Source organism: Paracoccidioides brasiliensis, assembly GCF_000150735.1.
Source record: "Paracoccidioides brasiliensis Pb18 unplaced genomic scaffold supercont2.8, whole genome shotgun sequence".
Classification (NCBI taxonomy): Eukaryota; Fungi; Ascomycota; class Eurotiomycetes; order Onygenales; family Ajellomycetaceae; genus Paracoccidioides; species Paracoccidioides brasiliensis.
In genome coordinates, this window is record NW_011371365.1 from 329,444 (window position 1) to 350,494 (window position 21,051).

Below are 21,051 nucleotides of genomic sequence, written 5' to 3' on the forward strand. Positions count from 1 at the left end.
TCTTCAGGCAATTTAACCTTAGCCAATAATGGCCCTTCTTCAGGCGTGAAGGGTTGCAGAAGCATCAGCCTTGGGCAGCAGGTCAGAGAGCAATCAATCTGTCGGCAGGGATGCCTGTTGGAGGAGGTCTCAAAGAACTTGTGTTCTGCATGTTACTATAGTTATCATTGCTGATGGTCTACTTTTGTTTTCTTGTGTGGGGTTTTTGGCTACTTTTCCTTCTTTTCTTTACTTCACAATCACGATCTTGGACCCCCACTGTTGTTCCAAAGCGTGTTGTTCATTAACAGAGAGATAGATTCCTCAAACCGTTGAAAATCTGCGCAAGTCACTATTAAATACACTCAAAGGCGCACCTTAATTTAATTACACCAATTCTCTTTACATTCTCTATACGATGGAGATCTTCTGTCGAAATATCCCAGACCAGGTCCAGGACAATCACCTGAAGAAGGAGTTCAGACCAGTGCTCTCTCAGTTCGATATCCACTATTTCCACTGTCGCAAACTCCCACATCGAAATGCAGTTCTCACTATCAGTGACGCAGCTAAGGCCTCAAAAGTCCTTGCCCTCTATGGCCAGACCACTGGGCCTGGTAAGAAACGGAGAGCTACCAAACCGTTGAGAATGTTTGGGCAGGTTATTTACCTGGAATTGAGCCGAAATCCGCCAGATAATTTTCTGCTTCTCACATTGAAGAATGAGGAGGAAACGCGTCTCAATCGTGGGAGTACTGTGCTTAGCAACATGCGCAACTCCCGCCATACAGCACCTGTTAAACGGGTCAAGACTTTCTTCATCACCACCATGTCCTGCGGCACGTGGGATTACCATGAGGGGAACCCGGTGTTTATTGAATGTTTTCGCACTGGGAAGATTGGCAAGATAGCGTTCTGCAAGTCGGCTATCCGCGTTACATTGGAAACAGGGACAGACATCTATCATTTGGAGTTTACCTATTCCAATATTCCTGGGTCGATCTATACTGGCACGGAGAACTCGCCTTCCATCACAATCACGGCCAACACCGCGCCAAGACTGTACAAGACGGAGGCGGCAGATGTGATAACTGGGCTAGCATCTCTTGGACTACAACAGAGATGGCCGAGAGGTCTGCCACCAAAGACTAGAGTTGGTCATTTCAGAGACGACCATGCTGCTCTCGCAGGCACTTGCTTCGTCTACAGATTTCTCCTGAAAGACTCCACAGATCTCAAAGCCGTTCGCGACCTTGCCCACGAGCGCCATATCCCGGAGATAGCGAGATGGGTCGAGCATCGCGCAAAGTACGACGTATCCTATTCAACATTGATGGATAGGTTTATGGCCTCCTTGACCGGAGGCGATTTGCCATACCGCGTCATGTTTCAGCTGCAGAAACTAGTATGGAACGGCGCCATATCTCCTGTAAACGCTATCTCATTTGCATACCGTGTTGGAAAGGAGCTGGTCGACGCAGATCTAGATGTTGTTGTTCAAGCCCTTGACAAATTAGAGAGGGATATTCAATGGCCATCACCAGATGTTCAAGCATCTGAGGTTGACGTGGTTGCCTTGATGAAGTTATTTGCGAATGCTCTTGAAATTGTCCTCCGTGAGAGAGCGCTGAGTCGCTCCAATCGCCAGATTCACCTGAATAACATCCTCATCCACCGTGCCCAGGTCACTCCCTGCGGCATTTACCTTTATGGACCCCAACTGGAAACCAAGAACCGAGTCCTGCGCATCTATGAAGCAAATGTCGACCATTTCCTCCGGGTTGAATTTGTGGACGAGAGCGGAGATCCAATCCGATATGACTCCCGTGCATCCGTCGATGCGATATTCCAATCCCGCTTCAAAGGCGTGTTGAAAGAGGGGATCACTATTGCAGGCCGCAAGTTTGAGTTTCTTGGCTTTTCTCACTCGTCGCTGCGCTCCCAGACATGCTGGTTTGTGGCGCCTTTTGTTTCGGGTGGGACTCTATATAACGCAACGGTTATTATTCAGAATCTGGGCAGATTTGACCACATCCATTCCCCGGCGAAACAGGCTGCAAGAATCGGGCAGACGTTTTCAGATACCCTAACCTCGATACCGATATCTTTTGACATGCTTTCGGTGGGTGAGGATGTTGAACGCAATGGACGGGTATTCAGTGATGGCGTTGGCACAATATCGCCTTCTTTGATGTATGAAATATGGAAGGACCATTCGCTGCGGGCGAAGGTGAAGCCTACTGTTTTTCAGATCCGGGTTGCAGGTACTCATTTCCGCCTTCCGTGTCACATCTATAGCTCCGGAGCCTCTTCTTGCTGGCTTCCATGCATATAGTGGCATAATGCTAACTGAGACTTGGTTTATAGGAGCCAAAGGAATGATCGCCCTCGACAGTACAAAAACTGGGAAATCGCTTATGCTCAGAAAATCAATGGTTAAATTCCCTGTCCCGGAAACTGTTGGTGGATTGAATATCGAATTGTGCGGATCCGGGTTAAAGGCTTTGCCCTTCTTCCTAAACGCGCAATTGATCAAAATTCTTGAAGATCTAGGAGTGGAGCAGAGTGCATTTCTAAAGCTACAGGCGGATGAAATTGAGAGACTCCGTGCTACGGCACCGTCAACGGCACAGGCCGCTAGGTTTTTGGAAGATACGCATATAGCAAAGCCGATAGGGCTCCCGTGGCTTATTAGTATTTTGGAAGGCTTCAGACTTAGCCATACTAATGATGAATTCTTGCGACGAGTTATGGAGCTTGCTGTTCTGATTAAGCTACGAGATTTGAAGTACCGTGCTCGAATCCGAGTCCCGAATGCCGTGACGCTCTTTGGTATCATGGATGAAACCGGAATCCTCAAGGAAGGAGAGATTTTCTGCGTTACTCTGAGTGAAGATGGTCACAGAGAGGTGCTTGTCAGACCTAGGGTTGTCGTTACCCGGTCGCCAGCTATGCATCCTGGGGACGTCCAAGTGGCGAGGGCGGTCGATGTCCCAGCCGACTCTCCCCTTCGCCAGCTTCATAACTGCATCGCTTTTAGTCAATACGGCGATCGTGACCTCCCTAGCATGTTGAGCGGTGGTGATCTCGATGGTGATCTGTATAACGTCATATACGATGAAACCCTAATTCCTAAGATAACGGTGCCCCCCGCGGAATACCCCCGCGTGGAGGAGAAGGTGCTTAACCGGCCGGTAGTGACTGATGATATAATTGATTTTTTCGTTACGTTTATGCAGCAGGATCAGTTGGGGCGTATTGCTACGATCCACCAGGCGATTGCTGATCAGCGGGATCGTGGAACTTTCGACGAACAGTGCTTGTTGCTTGCCGAGCTACATTCTACCGCTGTTGACTTCTCGAAGAGTGGAGTTCCTGTAAGTTTCCTTCCTTTCCAGTTGACAGTGCCAAGGAAAAGTCTTGCCCCAGAAAGATGAACGGTATGCTAACCCTTCATTTTGCTAAAATGATAGGTCGACCTTGCACGTATCCCCAAATTCCCACGATACCGGCCAGACTTCCAGGCCCACGGCCCCCGCGTCCGCATCGCAGAAAGTCTGTCTTTGCATGAAGAAGACGAGGAGACGACTGTTCATGACCTTGATGATGAGGACGACGAGCGCCCACCCACCAGGTTCTATAAGAGCTACAAAATCCTAGGAAAACTGTACCGCTCCATAGATGAAGTGGATTTCCTTCACAAATGGCAGCATGCCACGCAGCGTCCCTCGGGATTGGCTGCGCCTAGCGTGCTTATGGGTGTGTGGGCATATGTGCAGGCGGAGACGAAGGGGTTTTTGTGGGATCATCATATTGAGAATGCACGTTATATTCGTGAGATGTATGTGAAACCAGGGGGGCTTATATATATTTGATTTTTGTGTTTTTGGTTTTTTCTGTCTCTCTCTGTTTCTCTTCTCACTTGAACCCCACTAATAGCTTCTGTTTTATCGTGTAGTTATGAAGACAATCTCTGGGGTCTCATGCATCGTTACTCTTCCACTCCCTGGAAGAGTTTTATTTCCGAATACGAGGTATTCGTCGGTAACATATTGGGGCATGGACAGAAACTCTCTCAGCGACAGAAGGATGCATCGACGGAGATGAGAGAAGGTATGCCAAACAATCCTTATTCAAAGAACCAATCCACAACTGAATGACAAACTAACTCCACGACAAACAGAATACAATAACCTCATCGAATTCATCACCGCCATGATACAAGACCGCGAGTCAGGCGGCATGGAAGCTCTCGAGCGCTCCATCGCCTGCCTTCACATTGCTGTGGAAGAGGAGATGGAAGCAAATGGTATGAAGGATTACCAGCAGTTGTCCCACTCAAAGACGTACAGACGCAATAACTCGGACGCTGGCTATTATCGGCCTCCGGACCAGTCAGGGAAGGCAGATGGGACGGATAAACATGGCAAGAAGAAGCGCAAGCTTATTAGTTTCCGGTGGATCGCGGCCATTGTGTGTTTGAGAGAGGTTGATAAGTTTCAGCAGACTTTGCCGTTTTAGGGGTCCGGTCTGGTCCGGTCTGGTCTGGTGTTTGGCATTGGGGCTGGATGAGGGTGTTTTCATGTGAAAGGGCGACTTGGAATGACAACATTATGTGGAGCTTGGTCAAGGCATTGATGACGGGGGATTAAGGGTAGGGAAAATTGCGGCTTCTTATTTTGTGTTATGTTTCTTTCATGTCCAATTAACAATTTTCTGGTATTCCGGTTGGGACTTGGTAGGATTTAGGCGCCTTGACAATAAATGGATTCCCTTCAACGGGGGGGGGGTGAAAAAAAAAGAAGAAAAAAGGGCACTGAAAAGCAATCAAGAAAGACATGAATGATTCAGTAGAATGAACAGCAAGCCAGATCCAACTCCTTTGGTGATCAGTGATGCACACCATCAAGGACATGAAATCATTGGCGCAACGAGTTGGAACCAGCTGGAATACACTCCGCCAGGCAGAGGTGTTGGTATGGGTGCTGTGTTGGGAGGTTTATATCAAGGGGATCGCCTTGTCTGTTCCTACGTTTATTAGTGTCTGAGTGGGGTCCTGAAAGGATGGGAGACTCTCTATGTTCTTGTATCTTTATTTGATTCAATAGTGAGTTAACTGTTACTGAACTGCTAACATACCCCGTGGTTTAACAGGCTTCCAATGGCCAGGGAGTGGATATCGAGGGATTCAGCGGTCAATATTTTGAGCGACGACTGCAGTTGTGCCTGAGATATGCTGTCTTATCTACAAAATCTATATGTTATGTTTCACTATGCTTCACTAGCAAAAAGAAGAGAAATCCATGATCTCAATACTCCGTGCATATTGACATATTCACTCCGCTCATCTCTTCTAGATTATTTTCTATACCACCCTTACACTATGTACGATAGATGAAGAGGCAGGTATTTTAATACATTATGTTACCATACCGAATACACTAGTAACTTTCTCGTCCCCATCAAAACAATGCCATGAATATACTTACATATACATACAATAATATATATCTCATCCATCGGACATTGGTGCTCACATCCACAGAGCAGGATACTGCAGATGCAGCTCTCCAGTACAACCATGTCCCATGGCACTTATCAGCCCTTAACTTCCAGCTCCCCTATGCTTCCTCCCCATCCTGCCGTCTCTTGCTGATCCCACTCCTCACCATGGCTGCGCAGCCTGATGTCCCGCTGGAAGAAATCACCTGGCGCTCGCCGCACCACGTACAGATGATGGGCGGCTTTCTCCATTCAAACAACAGTACGCTCCTACTCTTAAACCCGGATTGCAGAGGAAATGCCAAAATGAAATGGAAGATGAATGAGAAACGAACATGGGGCTAACCAATCCAAAAAACAGTCCTCTTCTACTTCGCCGAATCCCCCTTCTTCGACGCCACCTCCAACAATGCCTCCCTCGCCATTCAAGCGTCCTATAATGAAAACTTCCGCCACTTCATCGAGACGCGCGAGGCGTTTGAGGGTCGCCTGAAGACCATGCAAGGTGTGGAGTTTATGGTGGTGCGTGATCCGTTGCAGGAGGTGGCGGCTGCGGCGGCTGCTACGGCGGACGAGAAAGGGCCTCAAAAGTTACCACAAGAGCCGTCGAATGTGTGGGTGATTCGGAAGCAGGTGCGGAAGAAGCGGGCGAGCGATGATGAGATTCAGGTGCTCGCGACGTATTTTGTTGTGGGGGATTCGGTATATATGGCCCCGTCGGTGTTGAAGGTTATTGGGAGTCGGATGGTATGTATTGGCAATCTTTGCAGCATGCAACATATATATATATATATATATATATATACGTGTGGCTTTATCTCTTGTGAAATGGAATTGGAATTACTGACAACAACTTTCTATCTTGTGACGCTAGCTCTCAACAGTAACCTCCCTCACGAAAGCTCTCTCCGTCGCATCACCACTCCCCCTCTTCTCTCCATCCTACGGCCACACATACATGCCACCTGTCCCCAGAACCCTCGACCCTTCCCGCCCAGGCCAACAGTCCACCCAACAAAGCACAGCTAACACTCCCATCCCAGACCTACCTGCACAATCAAGAGCCGGAACCGCGCCAACTCTAGCCACCACTTCCACCACCACGACTAACGCGCCCTCCTCCCTCTCCCAATACACCACAATGCAAGACTCCCGCAGTTTCGCCGAGGCCTTCAACCTCCTCTCCCGCTACGGTGATGAATTCATGGACGACGCCCCCTTGCTGGGTGAACCGGGCTCCTTCATCATCGGCAAGGCATTCACTGAGCCGCTGGCGACGAGACAGCAGGCCAAGGCTCTCCAGCCCAAGGCACCCACACCTGTCCCGACTGTTGGTGTGGGCGTGATGAGTAAACCGGATACACCGGCGGGGACTGGCGTCGGAGCTGGTGCTAGCACTTGGGCCGGTGCTGCGGTGCCGGCTATCAAGACTGATGCGGCTACGATTGGGGCAGCGAGGGCGGGGAATGGAGGAGAGAAGAGTCCGACTACGCCTGGTGGGGGGAAGATTAGGAGGAAGAAGAGCAAAGTTTCGTCTGCTACGGCGACTAATGCAGGTGCGGGCGCGGGTGCGGGTGTGGGTATGCCCAGCTCGTGATGTTATTTTCGTATTGGAATGTTAGCAGTTTTGGCGGTGTCTGTTGCAGTTTTGTTTTGCTTCTTGTCTTGCAATTGGGGTTTTGGTTGGGGATAAACAATAACACCTGGAGGCGAACACGATATAGGCGTTATGAGAAGGGTTATTTTGTTTTCGCAGGCGCTATCTATTACCTGGCATCATATGTATTCTATGTCTCCTCTGCTTGTATTTCTTGCTGGATTATCTCTTTCGACAGCAGGCCCGCGGTTTTGCATCTGAGCTGAAGATTCCCACTGTTCTCAGCTTGTGCCATAACAACAAGTTCTACATGAAGACTGCCATCCTAATCACATACTCATACTGAGCTTCCTTCTTCTCAAAATCAACCTAAATATTCATCGAGTTTTTTATATATAAAAATCACCTATATGTCTATATATGGCATTGCTATAAACTTACGCTTCTTAGTTTTCTAGCAAAGTTTTGTGTTGGTTCCTGGAGCATAAAAAGTACAAACACTTACTATTATTATTCGTACTGGGATATATATAGATACGGGCAGAACAAACTATCCGCTCCGCACATCCACGGATATATAGACCCTGATCGGCCCTTTTCTGTCTTCTTTTCTTCTTTCCATCAAGAAACTGTTTGCGCTGAACCGATGAATCATACCATTTGCTGGCACTGTTGTCTCCCCGCCACTGAAGAAGAGTCATTTAACTAATTTCCATAGGTACCTGGGTACCTTCCGTTCCCCCGTGTTTGTAAAACAATCTGTCATTTCGCATATCCAAGCATATCTCTATATATACGGAGAACCACCCTCGCAACCATTATTCCTCACTGAATCCAATTAATCGATAAAACTATACAATAGACCGTTGACTCTCTTAAATATCTTGCCCACCATGGCCAGCACAACCACCACCACCACCACCACAGACCCTAGCGCTACCAAACCCACGGTAGTCTGCGTCTTGTAAGCCACCCCCACCGCATCCCCATTCCTTTCGTGTCCCCACTCGATTCCCCCAGCTAACCAAGGTAAAACCGAATCAGTTGCGGCTCGCATCCAGGCAACAACCCTGCGCACCTCGCCTCCGCCCGGGCCCTCGCCCACATCTTCCACAGGGAAAACATCACCCTCATCTACGGCGGCGGCACAGGTGGCATCATGGGTGAACTAGCCCGCACCCTCGTCTCCCTATCCGGCCCCAAGTCCGTGCACGGCATCATCCCCTCTGCCCTTGTCAAGATCGAGAACGGATACCGGACGGCATTGACGGGGCCCAAGGCCGAAAGGGCGGCGATGGAGCGCGGCAAGGAGCCGGAGAGGGTTATTGTTGTCAGCGATGGCGATGAGAGTGCGGATGGGGAGTCAGAGTATGGGCTTACGACGCTTGTGCCGGATATGCATACGCGGAAGCGGGTGATGGCGGAGAAGGTTATGGAGGGTGGACCCGGGAGTGGGTTTGTCGTTCTTGCGGGCGGGTTTGGCACACTTGAGGAGGCCATGGAGGTTGTTACGTGGAATCAGCTGGGGATTCATCATCAGGGGATTGTGTTGTTGAATATTGAGGGGTATTGGGATGGGTTGATGGAGTGGGTCGAGAGGGCGGTGAAGGATGAGTTTGTGAGCGAGGTGAATAAGGGGATTTTCGTGGAGTGTAAGAGGGTTGAAGAGGTTGTGGGGGCTTTGAGGGCGTATAGGCTTTGCGAGGGGAGGTATTCGTTGGATTGGTCGCGGTCGTAGATTGTTTGCTTGATTGAATAGAGGGATCAATGGATAGACTGATAGAAAGGAAGAACGGAAAGGGGGTTTTTGTGCTTTTTATGATTCCCTTGAGGTTTTTTGAAATGCTAACATTACGAATTCTATAGCGTGGTGTTTTTGAGGTTGAAAGATTAGATATATTATTAAATATATTATTACTATTCAGGAACATTGCCTTTGAGCAGAGTTAATATATGGAGCGGACGGGTTAATATCCAGGGGTTACCAGTTGTGGCGCAGATAGGGGATGCATCAAGGACCCAATGGATATATATGCCCGATGTGCCTGAGTCCCTTCCACCAATCTAGAGAATTACCTTTACTTGTGAATTTTAGACATACTATCGTCGTCACAGTTACCGGAAATGGTCATCTATTCCGAATAAACAGATCATGGTTAAGAAACAGATCACAAACCGCAAACTGCCTTGATATCTAGTTAGCCTCAATGAAGCAAAGCCATAACAAGATAAAAGATGAAAAAGATGAAAAGAAAAAGAAAATATATCAATCACCAGCATCATCCTTCATCATCATGAATCCACTTCCATGGGCTGCCCTTCTGCTTCCGCTTCCCCCTCACCTCCGCCCTGTGTCCCCTCATTACTCGCGTTTTCCAAAAACACCCCCACATCCAACCCTTCATACAATTTAAACGCCTCAACCTTCCCTTTCCCCTCCCCAACCCCGACAATGCCAACCGTCGTATTATCAACCGTCAACTCCTTATCCTGGGACAAACTCTCCTTCAACGCCTTCAACCCATGCCTAATCAACTCATCCCGCCCACACCCGTCAAACTCCTCCAGATGCCTCTCCAAATACGTCCGGGCCATCTGACTCCGCGCCCCAATCGCATACGCAACCATCTCATGGGTCATGCCGGAGGGTTGAAACTCGTACAGATGGGGCCCCGCATCGTCGACGCCGGCCACGAGCAGGCCGACACCGTAGGGCCGTTTGCCGTAGTGCTGGGTGTTTGTCTGGGCGCGCTCGCCTACGCGGTCGACGATGTTTTCGAGGGGAATGGGACGGCCGTAAGTCATTTTTGAGGCGAGGGATTGCTGTTTCATGAAGTTGGAGAGGACGCGGGCGTCAGAGGCTAGGCCTGCAATGGCGATGCCCATGTGCTGATCTATGGGGATGATCTTCTTTTGGTAGGAGGAGAGTTCTTCGGCGTTGCGCTGGGCGTTTATGTTAGATATAAATATACATATATATAGATAAAATATATACATTGATCTTCTATGGGATATGTGTATGGTTTTGTTTTGTCTCTCGTACCTTGAGAGCTACTAGGACGGCATGTGTTTTGCTAGCAATTCCAACGACGACAGAGCCTTGCTTTACAGCTTCTTGGGCATATTCTACCTGGAAGATTCTTCCTTGCGGCGAGCTGTACAGTGTTATACATGGTCAGTAAATTGGTGGTTCTTATGTCGTCGTGAGGAGAGCTTACCAGGTAACTGAATCGTTGTCGTAATTGTTCCTGAACATGGTGGATAGACCGAGGAATGGGTATAATACAAAAGCCAAGTGTTTATCCCGCAATATATTCCTCTCCCTTGGCCTTGTAATAAGATATTGCGGAAATACAAAATAAAATTGAGTGTTGATATCTCTGTCTCTCACGCAGACTCAAAGTGACGCGGTGCAAGCTGCTGTCAATCGGGTTAGCTAAGCTGTTACATAATCCACCTGCCAGTGCCGCCGTAGTCGTCGCATCGTAAGAACAAACAACTTTATCCCTAATAGTTATACAGCAGGAGAACAACAGCAGACTATTTATTATTTATATAAAGACATATACTGTGTCTTGTCCCAGCCCTCTTTATTCTGTATTTAAGATACACACCTGGTCTGTCCGCCGGGATAACACCACATGTTGCCACTCCCTCTCCACAGCTCTTGAAATACCCCCACCAACCTTCGCCTGTGAGACCTTCCAGCTGGGAGCGGGCTGATATCAAATTCCCCCCTTCTCCTCCTGCGCCTCCGTCTCCGCCCTTCCTCCTCCAAAATTAATCCCTCCTTAGCCATGGCGGCAGGCCTGAGAACAATCATCTCCCTTTCTTTCGTATGTTACCCTTCTCCCCCAACCGATCCCAGCTCACATTCCCACCGCCCCCAGCTCACATTCCCACCGCCCCCAGCTCACATTCCTACCGCCCCCATCTAATCTCTTTATTACCCAGGTCCTCGCAATTGGCTTTCTCCTCGTCATCCTCTCCGCCGCCCTATGGCACAACTACCTCCCCCTCCTCGTTGTCGCTACATACGTAATCGCCCCGCTACCGAACTGGATATGCGGCCGCTGCGCAAATCCAGATGACTTCATGGAGAGCGCGGGGAACACCGTGGTCGACTTTGGCAGGTGGTGTACGGGCTTCCTGGTTGTGATGGGGATTGGTGAGTGTTTTGTGTTTTCATTCTATGCCCTATAGAGGCGCTATCTAGCTTCACAAGACAGACTGTCTGGTTTCATTTACCGCCGTCCTTTTTCCATACTATCGATTCTATTCTCGCAGACTGAACTTGTGGTTGCCTAAATAGCCCTTCCGACCCTTCTGGCGCATAGCGGTGCCATCCGAGTCCCCGCAATGGTCATGTCGATTCTGGGCGGTCTCTTAATATACGTCACCATCATCAGTTTCTCTATATTTTTCCAGGAGCAAGAAGATTTCTAAAGACTAGAACTCTGCAAGCATTTTGTTGTGGCTCTGTGTTTTTATGCTGGGCCTCTCATCATCGTATCTCTTTAATAATAGTCTGTATGTATTTGCCTCTTCTACTCGCTCTTGACACCCCATGGTATTTCATGTTCTGGAGTGAGTGAGTTTTCCTCTTTTTCCAACGGGTTGTTTCCCCCTTCATTCATGATAATTTTTGCCTGTTTTTGAAGGGTTCATCCGTTTCTTTGACCTTATCGCTGTTCTTCACCCGGGCTGGGATCACGTTTGCAAGATGGAAGACCTTTTTTCGATCCATGTCAACACCAGTATATCACTCCTGGATACTTACCATAATCTCCGAACGGGAGCTGTTGATGATAGTTCATTTTGACTTCTTCTTCCGATTACCAGACCATTCCTCCTTTTATGTTTCGGCGTTGGTTTCCCTTACTTTTTCCGGTTTGCCAAATGTCCGTGTACGTGTACATTATCACCACCTTATTACAATATCACCACGTTATGTTTCTTGTAGTGAACAAGATCCCGTATTACTGGCTTCACTTTTCCGCATCGCCAGCCATTCCCTTGGTGCCGAGGCTAGGCAATTGAATGTTCGAATCCACGTGATATCGCGTTCTCCCAAACGTCGTTTCGGAGTCGCGACTGTAAAATTGATATCCAGACAAACGATCTCAACATACAAAATATTGAGGAGTTGCGGATTTAAAACTGGCAGATTAAATGGAATTAGATTATATCTAATGCAAAGATCAGCCACAGCAGTTGGTTTTGAGCTGACATAAAATACCTCCCAGCTCCCGTCTGATGCATCAGAGAGCAGATAGATGGAGGTCTGGTCGGGACCCATCAATGGTATTGGGGATCCCTCACAGGGAAAAGGTAACAGAGCGTGCATGAAAGAAATAAAAACAAATTCCCCAATAAAATTATTTATTAATCATTCCCTCCCAGGAATCTCCCTCCTCAATCCATCCCCAGCACAACCCAGCGACCTCCGCAAAGACTCAAACCTCTCCCTCCGTGCCTTCGTTAATCCCACTCTCATACCCTATTACGCGCGAACAGGCCCCACGCTGGAAGCCCATATTACACATCCTGACGTGGCGGAGTGGTGGAAGACTAGGCTATTGAGCGGTATATGGGACGACAATGCCGACGAGCTGGGTGCGTCGATACCCATCCAGTGTCCGACTGGAGTGCTCTTAGCGGTCGAAGACCCGAAGCAGCGTGGTGGGGGGATTGGTTCTCACCATGTAACGGATATCCTTGTGTATGGGATACTGGGGTCGCCTTCACTGTATATTAGTCGCCCGAGTACACCTCCTCCGTCTTCATCAGAGCCTTTCTCCGGTCCCGATTTAGATCACAATCTAGTGAGTGAAAATAGCGGTCCGCAAATGGAACTACAAATCTATGCTATCACGATTTGTTCCGCGCTTATTATGAAGGCTGAGTCCCTACCAACGCCACCGCTCAGTCCTGAGCCTCTTTCGTCAGCAGACAGCAAAAAAATTAACTTTGACAATCATAAAAATAATGATAACAACAACGAGCTGTTCGCAGAGTTCCTCCCCCTGGAGCTGGAATCGCCCTGCCCCAAGCGGAAGCGGATAGCCAGCCTTTTCGACGCGGCGACTGAGCACCACAAACGGGTCCGGCGGAAGGGTGGCGCGGCGGTTGCACAGCTCATGTCGAGAAACTCCTCATCGACGCACCAGCTGGCGAAGTCGGGTGTGATGAGGATTAAGAAGGAGCCGGTAGATTGTCATACGGTTGATACACTTGATAGCAATAACGATGATGGTATACACAGGCCGCGGACGCTATCATTTAGTAGAATTACGAGGGTGTCGAAGGAGCAGCCTTTGCCCGCGGCGGGTCCCGTGGCACATATGCGCACTTCAAGCATGTCGAGTCGCAGAAGCACGCCTGCTCCTGCTCCCGCTTCTGCCCGTCCAACTCCGCGACAACAGGATACCCAAATATCCCTGCCGCAGGCGGATGTAGTGATGGCCCCCACATCAGCGTCGTCCGAGATCATTGGTGCGAACAAGGCATTGCTCACAAGAACCATATTAACCTGCATGCGTCTATATGGCTTTCATCGAAATTCACGTACAACAACTGCATCCAACAATAATACACAGCAACAGCAACAGCAACAGCAACAGCAACAGCAACAGCAGCAAAAGGGAATCGTCTTTTTTCAAGATCCAGATGCGGAGTCCCCCACCCTACCCGCACCTACAACCGTGGCATCACAACTGCAACTGCACTCGAGGCCCCCAACGGCGATTGCTGCTGATACGGATGAAGACGAAGACTTCAAGGCTATGTATCACGCTACGTATCGTGCGGCGTCGTTTGCGCTAAGACGCTATCTGAAAGATGGTATGTCCGGTAGTAGTTCTGCTGCTGGATCCCTTGCTGCTGGAATGGCTAGTTCTTCCGTGGCGGAGGGATCGGGGCGGGTTGGTGTGCCGGTTCTGAAAAGAGGGAAGGCGACAGATTTGGTTGATGGGGTGTTGAGGTTGTTTTGTGAGACGTAGGGTCCCATGCGGATTTTGTATGGGAGTGGATGAGGTAACAGCGGGAAGAACGGAATTTTGTAGATGGTTCGAAGCGCGTGTTGTTGTCCCTTTGGAATGCGAAGGTGTTGTTGATATAACATGCATTCGACACCGCGATGGATGCCTTGTTAGGTTGGGAGGTGACAAGCTGCTCCATCTGTCTTGATCCTCCAAATAATACAGTATCCTCAGCAAATATCGACAAGCGGGGTTCACATCTAAGGTCACTTTCCACGCATCAGGCACACTCCCCAATAATGATTGTGTTTTTTTGGATGCTATGACATAATAATTAATCAATCAATTACAAGGAACGGATTTGCTCTACGTTTCCACTCATGTGTAAATTTCATAGATAGATCCGTCTCCGTGAAGAATCGTCTTGTGAATTGCTGCAAAAAAGGGGTAAATAGTCCCGTGCCGTACTTCAACCTAATTTATCCACGTGACCCCAGTGCCCGCTGGGCACAGATAAGAAGACCTGGATGGGATCGCTCGACATATTCCAACATATACCTACATATAAACTCGAAGCCAATCACGACGGATCATTGTATCTTGCTGGTGCCATCCTCTTGGAATAAAGAACCAAATCTAGAAGAGGAGGGATCTGCGATATTTACGAACCGCCGAACATTTACCGTTGATATAGACGTCCCTACGCTACCTCATAGAACGTAGCTCTTGGGCGCCTGTACCATACCGGACCAACCGCCATGGACGACGTCGATAGCCGTTTATTCCGCTTCTCCAAACCACAATGGCTAAGTAGTGCAACCGCCCGCACAGCAGGAATCTACATTTCCGGTGCCCTGGTACGTTCACCTACCATCATTCTCCCCACCCACCAGAACCCCTCCAAACACCCTCCAGACCCGCCCACCTACCTCTCATATACATGTCACCCATAAACTAACAACCCATCTGTCGCGGTGACCCACCAGTTCTCGCTAGGTTTCTTCTTCCTAATCGACGCCGCGGCCTTCTCCCGGAGCTCCAAAAATGGCAGCTTCGTGCACATGAAATTCGTCGACTGGATTCCCGGCATCTGTTCCGTGCTGGGCATGCTGGTGATTAACTCGATTGAGAAATCACGTCTAAGTGCGGATTCGTTTAGTTATTCGGGGAGTAGGGTTGCGTGGAAGGCGAGGTTTGTGTTGTTTTTGGGCTTTGCATTGTTGGCTGGGGGGTTGGCGGGGAGTGTGGTATGTATCTGTATTCCCTTACTCTTTTATTATTGCATGCCCGCGTGGGATATATGGGGGTGTTTCTTTTGTGTGCTTTAGAGCGGGGGGGATATTGTGCTAATCCTGCTATGCTCTGCAGACTGTCCTCGTCCTCAAGTATGTTATTAAGGAGTATCCACTGCAAACGGTCTACTTTGGGATCGCGAATGTTATTGCCAATGGGTTGACTATGATGAGGTTTGTTTTTATTCTCCACCATGGGAATGCAGGAATAGATATGCTGACGTCTATTGTGATCTTACCTTTAGCTCCGCCATCCTCTGGGTATCGCAGAATATGGAAGAAGATTATACATACAGCCTCACGCTATAAACATGTCTGGCAGCAAGGCAACAGCTAATTTCTTCCGGGCGCCACATTGTTTGTTCCAACCTCTTTTTTGTCTTATCAGTTGTAACAATGGCCATTAGAACAGAACATTTCGGAACGCATCGATAATGGTTTTCCAGTTTCACCCACACAGGGAAATTCATATTAATTTCCACCCCATCCTCGTCAATATCTCTTAACATATATTTCTCAAAGTTTTTGGTGATTTATCACCCGGCGTCAGCGGCGCAATTCTGTTTTGTCCCCATGTTTGTTTTGTGTTTATTCGATGGAAGCATTGATCCTCTTGCTGTTGATATTATTATCTGTTATGCGATTATTCGGCTTGGTCAATGCCTTAAAACAATCCCCGTTCCATCTGTATTTTCCCAGTTCTCGAAAGCTCTATGATATGAAGAGCTATATTGTGCTTCAGCCCATATGAAGCATTGGCATTGGACACACCAATAATATTACCTTATCTACCAACATACTTTACATGTTCTGATAAAACATCAGAGAGAAACCCAATTAAATCAAGGGAACTTCACCTTTTATCCCGCTAAATTCCGTAAAACGTGTAAACCCAAGTCCCATGCGTACACCCACGTTAATATGGATAGCAGTAAAATGGAATCAAATTACCCAGAAACTTCCCATGCAACCCAGTATATACACCGCCACACCAAATCCAGAAACCAGTCTAATTTCTCAACTACCAGCCCCAGCTCTCAACCTGTTCACCAGCCTATCTACGTTATCCATATCACTCGCATCAATACTCTCCCCAATCTCTTTCTTTACATCTTCCGGCAAATGGCGCAGGAGCTCATCCATGGCGGGTTGATGGTTGCGGATAGCAGACGAGAGCGCGTAGATGGCTTTCCTTCTCACGGTTAAGTGCGGGTCATTTTGCGAGAGGGCAAAGAGCGTCGGGAGGGCTGTGGGGACTTTTGACAGGAGCTATTCATCACAGTTGTTAGTTTCATACCCAAAAACAAAATCGTCAGATCTATTTTTCTTAAAAGAAGAAACGGGGGTGGAAAGAAAGAAAGAAATGAGATTAATAGCCGGAACATACCATCCCCTGCGCCCCTTCATTATTCTGCACCGCAGTCCCAATACACCACGCCCCCATCATCCTCCTCCCCTCCTCCAGAGCCCCCAGCTCCTCCACCAATGGCTCCCACAACCCCAACATGCCCAGGTTATTCGCATTGTCGATGTTCTCGACCAGCTGCTCTAAGTTATCGAAGGCGGTGATTTTGTCGCCGAGGGATGCGGTGGGGGAGCGGATGGTTTCCATGGCGTTTTTCATTAGTTCGGAGTCTGAGGGGGTGTTTAGGAGGAGGCGGTGGAGGGCGGTGGGGGAGAGGGAGCGCGGGGCACGGGGGGCGGCAGTGGTTGCGGGGGCGCCGTTGGATGTGTCAGTGGTGGTGTCAGGGTTTGGGACGGAGTTTTCAATGCTCCATTTTAGGAGGTTGTTCATTGAAGGGTCCATCATGTGTTGTATATTTGTGAGCTGTTCACGGAGGGTAGTGGTTTTGATTGAGAGGTGGAGGAGCGGGAGGGACGGTGGTTTCAATAGAGACGGGGTTGTTTTTTGGCGGGAAGGGCACGCACGGGATTATAATTGTTGTGCTCTTGAAGACCCCATACACGTCAGATGGAGATTAGAGAGCCATACATTTCTGCTAACAAACGTTAATACCGAAGTATCGATTCTAAGTTACTCTGCTTTTTAAAGCGTGGAGGATATATAATCTGTGTCAAATAACTATAATTACATTTTGATCCAGGGATGATGGCATACCGAGCCAGTTGCGGGTTCTGGAAAATGCGTTAAGTTTCTATGCAATCTTCACCATTCTGCATTAATAAAGCATTATGAGTAAACAGAGGTTATGACTACTTATGATTTGGATAGAGAGATATATGCAGGAGATAAAATAAGGGGGAAATGGATTAAAATCTAGCATTTTCTCGTTGACGGAAGAATGATCAAGATATTTCAAATATAGGTACTAAAGAGGTAGTTACACACTTCACCCTCTGTTCAACCGCATCCAGCTACCATTCCTGCGTGTTTTCAAGGTCCGCTGCAAAGCTAGATAAGGTAGTAGATATATCCTTTGAATCGTCTGCATTTCTTTGCAGTCCGTGGAATAAATCCATTCACAGATTCTGCTAATGTCTTGCCCGTGCCAGCAGGGTGTTGATTCTTGACCTTGGTTTTCTCGCATGCAGTGGTTCGTGAGCCCACCCGACGCCATACACGGGCGCTGAAGGGCTTGGGGAAGTGCGGTGAGTTAGTGGGTGTTGAGATGGAATCTTGATCTGCTGTGATAAGATTGCTGAGCCTACCTACATCCTGAAATGGATATATACTATCCACGCGGAATAGGAACACCAAAGGGTAGTATCTGATAAAACAACATGAGACTGGGTATCTTGTCTTCTCGTCAAACCACTTGATTAACTATCAGGGTCCAGAAAATCAATATTTAAAATTCACCCCTGAGTCCACGTTGGAGATCACCGGGCTTGACTTCTCTCATGCATGCATGTTCTCTTTACGACACACGGAGAATTTTTCTTTTCTTTTTTTTTCTTTTCTTTTTTTTTTCTTTCTTTTTTCCTGTCAGTCCGGGAGCAAGCCATGCTTTCTTTTGGATGCGGGAGCTGTAACTATGCGAGTGGTCCCGAATCCCGAGTTTCTGTCATCCGCGGTGTGTTCGATGCAGCTGTCAGATGCCAACCAGAAAGGAAAATTGAAATGAGCGGTCCAGCTTCTGCAGAGTTCGCTGGCTATTGCCATGCACTCTTGCTGTATGTAGGATGCTCTCTGGAACTTGGAGGGGCCTCTACGAGATGAGTTTTCCATGGGCAATTATGACGCGGGGTTCAGGTGCAGGTGCATATGCGTGGTTATGCATGTTATAATGTGACATGTGTAGTAAAACAACACACGGATAAATGTTTCTTTTGAATTTTGAAAGGCCTCTTGGTCGTTCTATCAGGGGCTAGCTGGCTAGCTTTTCATCCTTTCGAAAAGGCTGTGGAGGGAGAATAGATTCCTCGGAGCGGAGAAGGGATGTAACGGAGGAGTAGAGTTATCCACATTCCACAATCCTCGCTTTTCTAGCTGAAATAACTACTGTGCATACAAGATTGTGTGAATGTTAGAAAGTGACCCCTGAGGCCCTCAAAGGATGTCAACTTATTGCCCTTTATTAACCTTCTTGGACCAGTGAGCTCTTTTCTTGCTCCCTCTACCACATACAACGCGCGTCCCCCCGTTAACTACGGGCACGAAAAGTGTTAAAAGGTTTGGCGGTTGCCTTGTAGATTCGCACCAGAAGATTCCAAAGCGGGAGGTGTTGATGGATCGGACAATAGGCAGATATCAGTGTTTCATGGGTGAGAATGAAAAGAGAGGTACCAAGAATCTATTTGCCTTGGATTGGGGATATATTCAGGTTGACTTAGGGAGTACCACCACGCCGGGCTGTCGTTGTATGGGGACAGACGTACCAAGAAGTTTCACTTTTGACCCCGCCATTATGAAAGACACAACATGGCAGATACGGTACACGTATGGTACGATACATCCATCCATTTAGGAGATATGAACGGGTATATGGCATGGAGTAGAGGAATAGCTGAAGAGATGCTTACACCCTGTGTGCCGCAGAGAATTCGTCATGGTCGTCTTGCCGTCTCTTGTTCATCTCTTGTCCCTTAAGGCAACAGTGTTTTTGCCGTAGTTATTTAAGAGGTGGCAGTGTTTCCAGAAGTTGGAGGCGGCAGTCTAAGGTAGAAATATATCCTGTAATATATCCCTCACAGCCGTAATAATACGCGTTGCTGCCACCCCCCACCGCCTTCTGCCTCCCCTTCCAACCTGCAAATTTCTTCTTCAGCTTCCGCTTCTCCAAGTTTTCCACCTCGTCCTTCAACAACGACCACCACATCCACATCAACCATCAACAACATCCAACCTCACCATCCATTCGCGTCCTTCCTACCGCCATTACACACTTGGGCCCCCCCCCACTTTCTCATCGCTAATATCAACAGCCACAACACCCTTTAACTCTCCTTTCTCTCCCTCTCCGCTTCTCTCCTTTTTCCCGCCTATCTGTCCCTACTACTCAGGCTATATCCTCGCCTGCTATCGCTTGTAGTTCACAATGGAGGGTAAGCATCTGGGCCCCCATCCCTCCCCATCCCTCCCCATCCCTCCCCTCCCTCTCCTCCCTCCCCTCCCTCTCCTCCCTCCCCTCCCTCTCCTCCCTCTTCTCCCACTTCACATTTTTCCAGTTCTAGCCAACTGGAAGCACTCTATGTAATTCTCTAATGGCTAATATCCCTTCTTGACTATCTGCAGAAGAAGTTGCTGCCCTCGTTATTGACAATGGGTACGTTCTTTTGACAATCACCTTATCCCCGAAAAGCAGCAAATCGGACTTCTGGCGTCCCTCTTCCCGCACAACACATCTGGTTGCTGTGTCCACGTCCCGACCCCCAAAATGCTCAATACACAGACAAGCGTGTCTATCACCAAATAGAGCCTGAAATCCACAAACCAATTTTCTAGCCATCTCGCTGCACATGTGTTTGATATGTTCGCTCAGCGTGTGTGCACACAGGGCAACATGTTGAATTGCGGTGTCCTCAACCAAAACATATGGAGTTATGTGATTGCTGACCCTTGTTGACGTACAGATCCGGTATGTGTAAGGCCGGTTTTGCTGGTGATGATGCTCCTCGAGCTGTCTTCCGTAAGTCTTCCCCTACCTAGTGAAGGACTATCGTCTGTCTGTTTTTGATAAACAGTTGGCATTTGCTAACATGAGACAGCTTCGATCGTCGGCCGTCCTCGCCATCATGGGTAAATATATATACATCTTCTAATACTTCCCCCCCCCCCCCCCCCCCCCACCCAACAAAACTTCCGCCAAGGTTACCAACTAACTCCATCGTAGTATTATGATTGGTATGGGCCAGAAGGACTCCTATGTTGGTGATGAAGCACAATCCAAGCGTGGTATCCTCACCCTCCGATACCCCATCGAGCACGGCGTCGTCACGAACTGGGATGATATGGAGAAGATCTGGCATCACACCTTCTACAATGAACTTCGTGTCGCCCCAGAGGAACATCCCGTGCGTGTGACTGAGGCCCCCCTCAACCCCAAAATCAACCGGGAGAAGAGGACCCAAAACGGCTTCGAAAATTTTAAAGCTCCCGCCTTTTACGTTTCCATCCAGGTTGGTCTCTTTCTCTTCCCCTCCGGGCGTAACCCCAGTATCGGCCTTGACTCCGGGGACGGGGGCACCCCACGTTGTCCCCCTCTATGAGGGGTTTGGGGCCCCCCCACCCCAATTTTTT

The 21,051-nt window shown here is 48.5% G+C and overlaps 9 protein-coding genes across 9 annotated transcripts; 7 read left to right on the forward strand and 2 right to left on the reverse strand.

The window, feature by feature from the left end:
* Positions 1–397: 397 nt before the first annotated feature.
* PADG_12075 (uncharacterized protein) lies at positions 398–4,500 on the forward strand (the record flags this gene model as incomplete). Its single annotated transcript, XM_010763639.1, has 5 exons — positions 398–2,243; positions 2,347–3,356; positions 3,453–3,820; positions 3,938–4,092; positions 4,163–4,500. 5 exons carry the CDS (start codon positions 398–400, stop codon positions 4,498–4,500), a joined length of 3,717 nt encoding a protein of 1,238 aa, XP_010761941.1.
* Positions 4,501–5,649: 1,149 nt separating this feature from the next.
* PADG_06288 (mediator complex subunit MED6) lies at positions 5,650–7,078 on the forward strand (the record flags this gene model as incomplete). The annotated part of the gene is made up of 4 exons (XM_010763376.1): positions 5,650–5,743; positions 5,843–6,024; positions 6,073–6,228; positions 6,356–7,078. The coding sequence occupies 4 exons, from the start codon at positions 5,650–5,652 to the stop codon at positions 7,076–7,078; spliced, it is 1,155 nt and encodes a 384-aa protein (XP_010761678.1).
* Positions 7,079–7,971: 893 nt separating this feature from the next.
* Positions 7,972–8,816, forward strand: PADG_06289 (uncharacterized protein; the record flags this gene model as incomplete). The annotated part of the gene is made up of 2 exons (XM_010763377.1): positions 7,972–8,042; positions 8,123–8,816. 2 exons carry the CDS (start codon positions 7,972–7,974, stop codon positions 8,814–8,816), a joined length of 765 nt encoding a protein of 254 aa, XP_010761679.1.
* Positions 8,817–9,370: 554 nt separating this feature from the next.
* On the reverse strand, positions 9,371–10,334 carry PADG_06290 (proteasome core particle subunit alpha 6; the record flags this gene model as incomplete). The annotated part of the gene is made up of 3 exons (XM_010763534.1): positions 9,371–10,021; positions 10,122–10,233; positions 10,297–10,334. The coding sequence occupies 3 exons, from the start codon at positions 10,332–10,334 to the stop codon at positions 9,371–9,373; spliced, it is 801 nt and encodes a 266-aa protein (XP_010761836.1).
* A 541-nt stretch (positions 10,335–10,875) lies between these two features.
* On the forward strand, positions 10,876–11,524 carry PADG_06291 (uncharacterized protein; the record flags this gene model as incomplete). Its single annotated transcript, XM_010763535.1, has 3 exons — positions 10,876–10,914; positions 11,033–11,246; positions 11,391–11,524. The coding sequence occupies 3 exons, from the start codon at positions 10,876–10,878 to the stop codon at positions 11,522–11,524; spliced, it is 387 nt and encodes a 128-aa protein (XP_010761837.1).
* An 830-nt stretch (positions 11,525–12,354) lies between these two features.
* Positions 12,355–14,079, forward strand: PADG_06292 (uncharacterized protein; the record flags this gene model as incomplete). The annotated part of the gene is made up of 2 exons (XM_010763536.1): positions 12,355–12,409; positions 12,482–14,079. 2 exons carry the CDS (start codon positions 12,355–12,357, stop codon positions 14,077–14,079), a joined length of 1,653 nt encoding a protein of 550 aa, XP_010761838.1.
* A 737-nt stretch (positions 14,080–14,816) lies between these two features.
* PADG_06293 (uncharacterized protein) lies at positions 14,817–15,659 on the forward strand (the record flags this gene model as incomplete). Its single annotated transcript, XM_010763537.1, has 4 exons — positions 14,817–14,915; positions 15,045–15,305; positions 15,427–15,524; positions 15,596–15,659. The coding sequence occupies 4 exons, from the start codon at positions 14,817–14,819 to the stop codon at positions 15,657–15,659; spliced, it is 522 nt and encodes a 173-aa protein (XP_010761839.1).
* Positions 15,660–16,367: 708 nt separating this feature from the next.
* PADG_06294 (uncharacterized protein) lies at positions 16,368–17,157 on the reverse strand (the record flags this gene model as incomplete). The annotated part of the gene is made up of 2 exons (XM_010763538.1): positions 16,368–16,619; positions 16,738–17,157. 2 exons carry the CDS (start codon positions 17,155–17,157, stop codon positions 16,368–16,370), a joined length of 672 nt encoding a protein of 223 aa, XP_010761840.1.
* Positions 17,158–19,849: 2,692 nt separating this feature from the next.
* Positions 19,850–21,020, forward strand: PADG_12076 (actin; the record flags this gene model as incomplete). The annotated part of the gene is made up of 5 exons (XM_010763640.1): positions 19,850–19,856; positions 20,047–20,077; positions 20,385–20,440; positions 20,520–20,550; positions 20,645–21,020. The coding sequence occupies 5 exons, from the start codon at positions 19,850–19,852 to the stop codon at positions 21,018–21,020; spliced, it is 501 nt and encodes a 166-aa protein (XP_010761942.1).
* Positions 21,021–21,051: the final 31 nt, after the last annotated feature.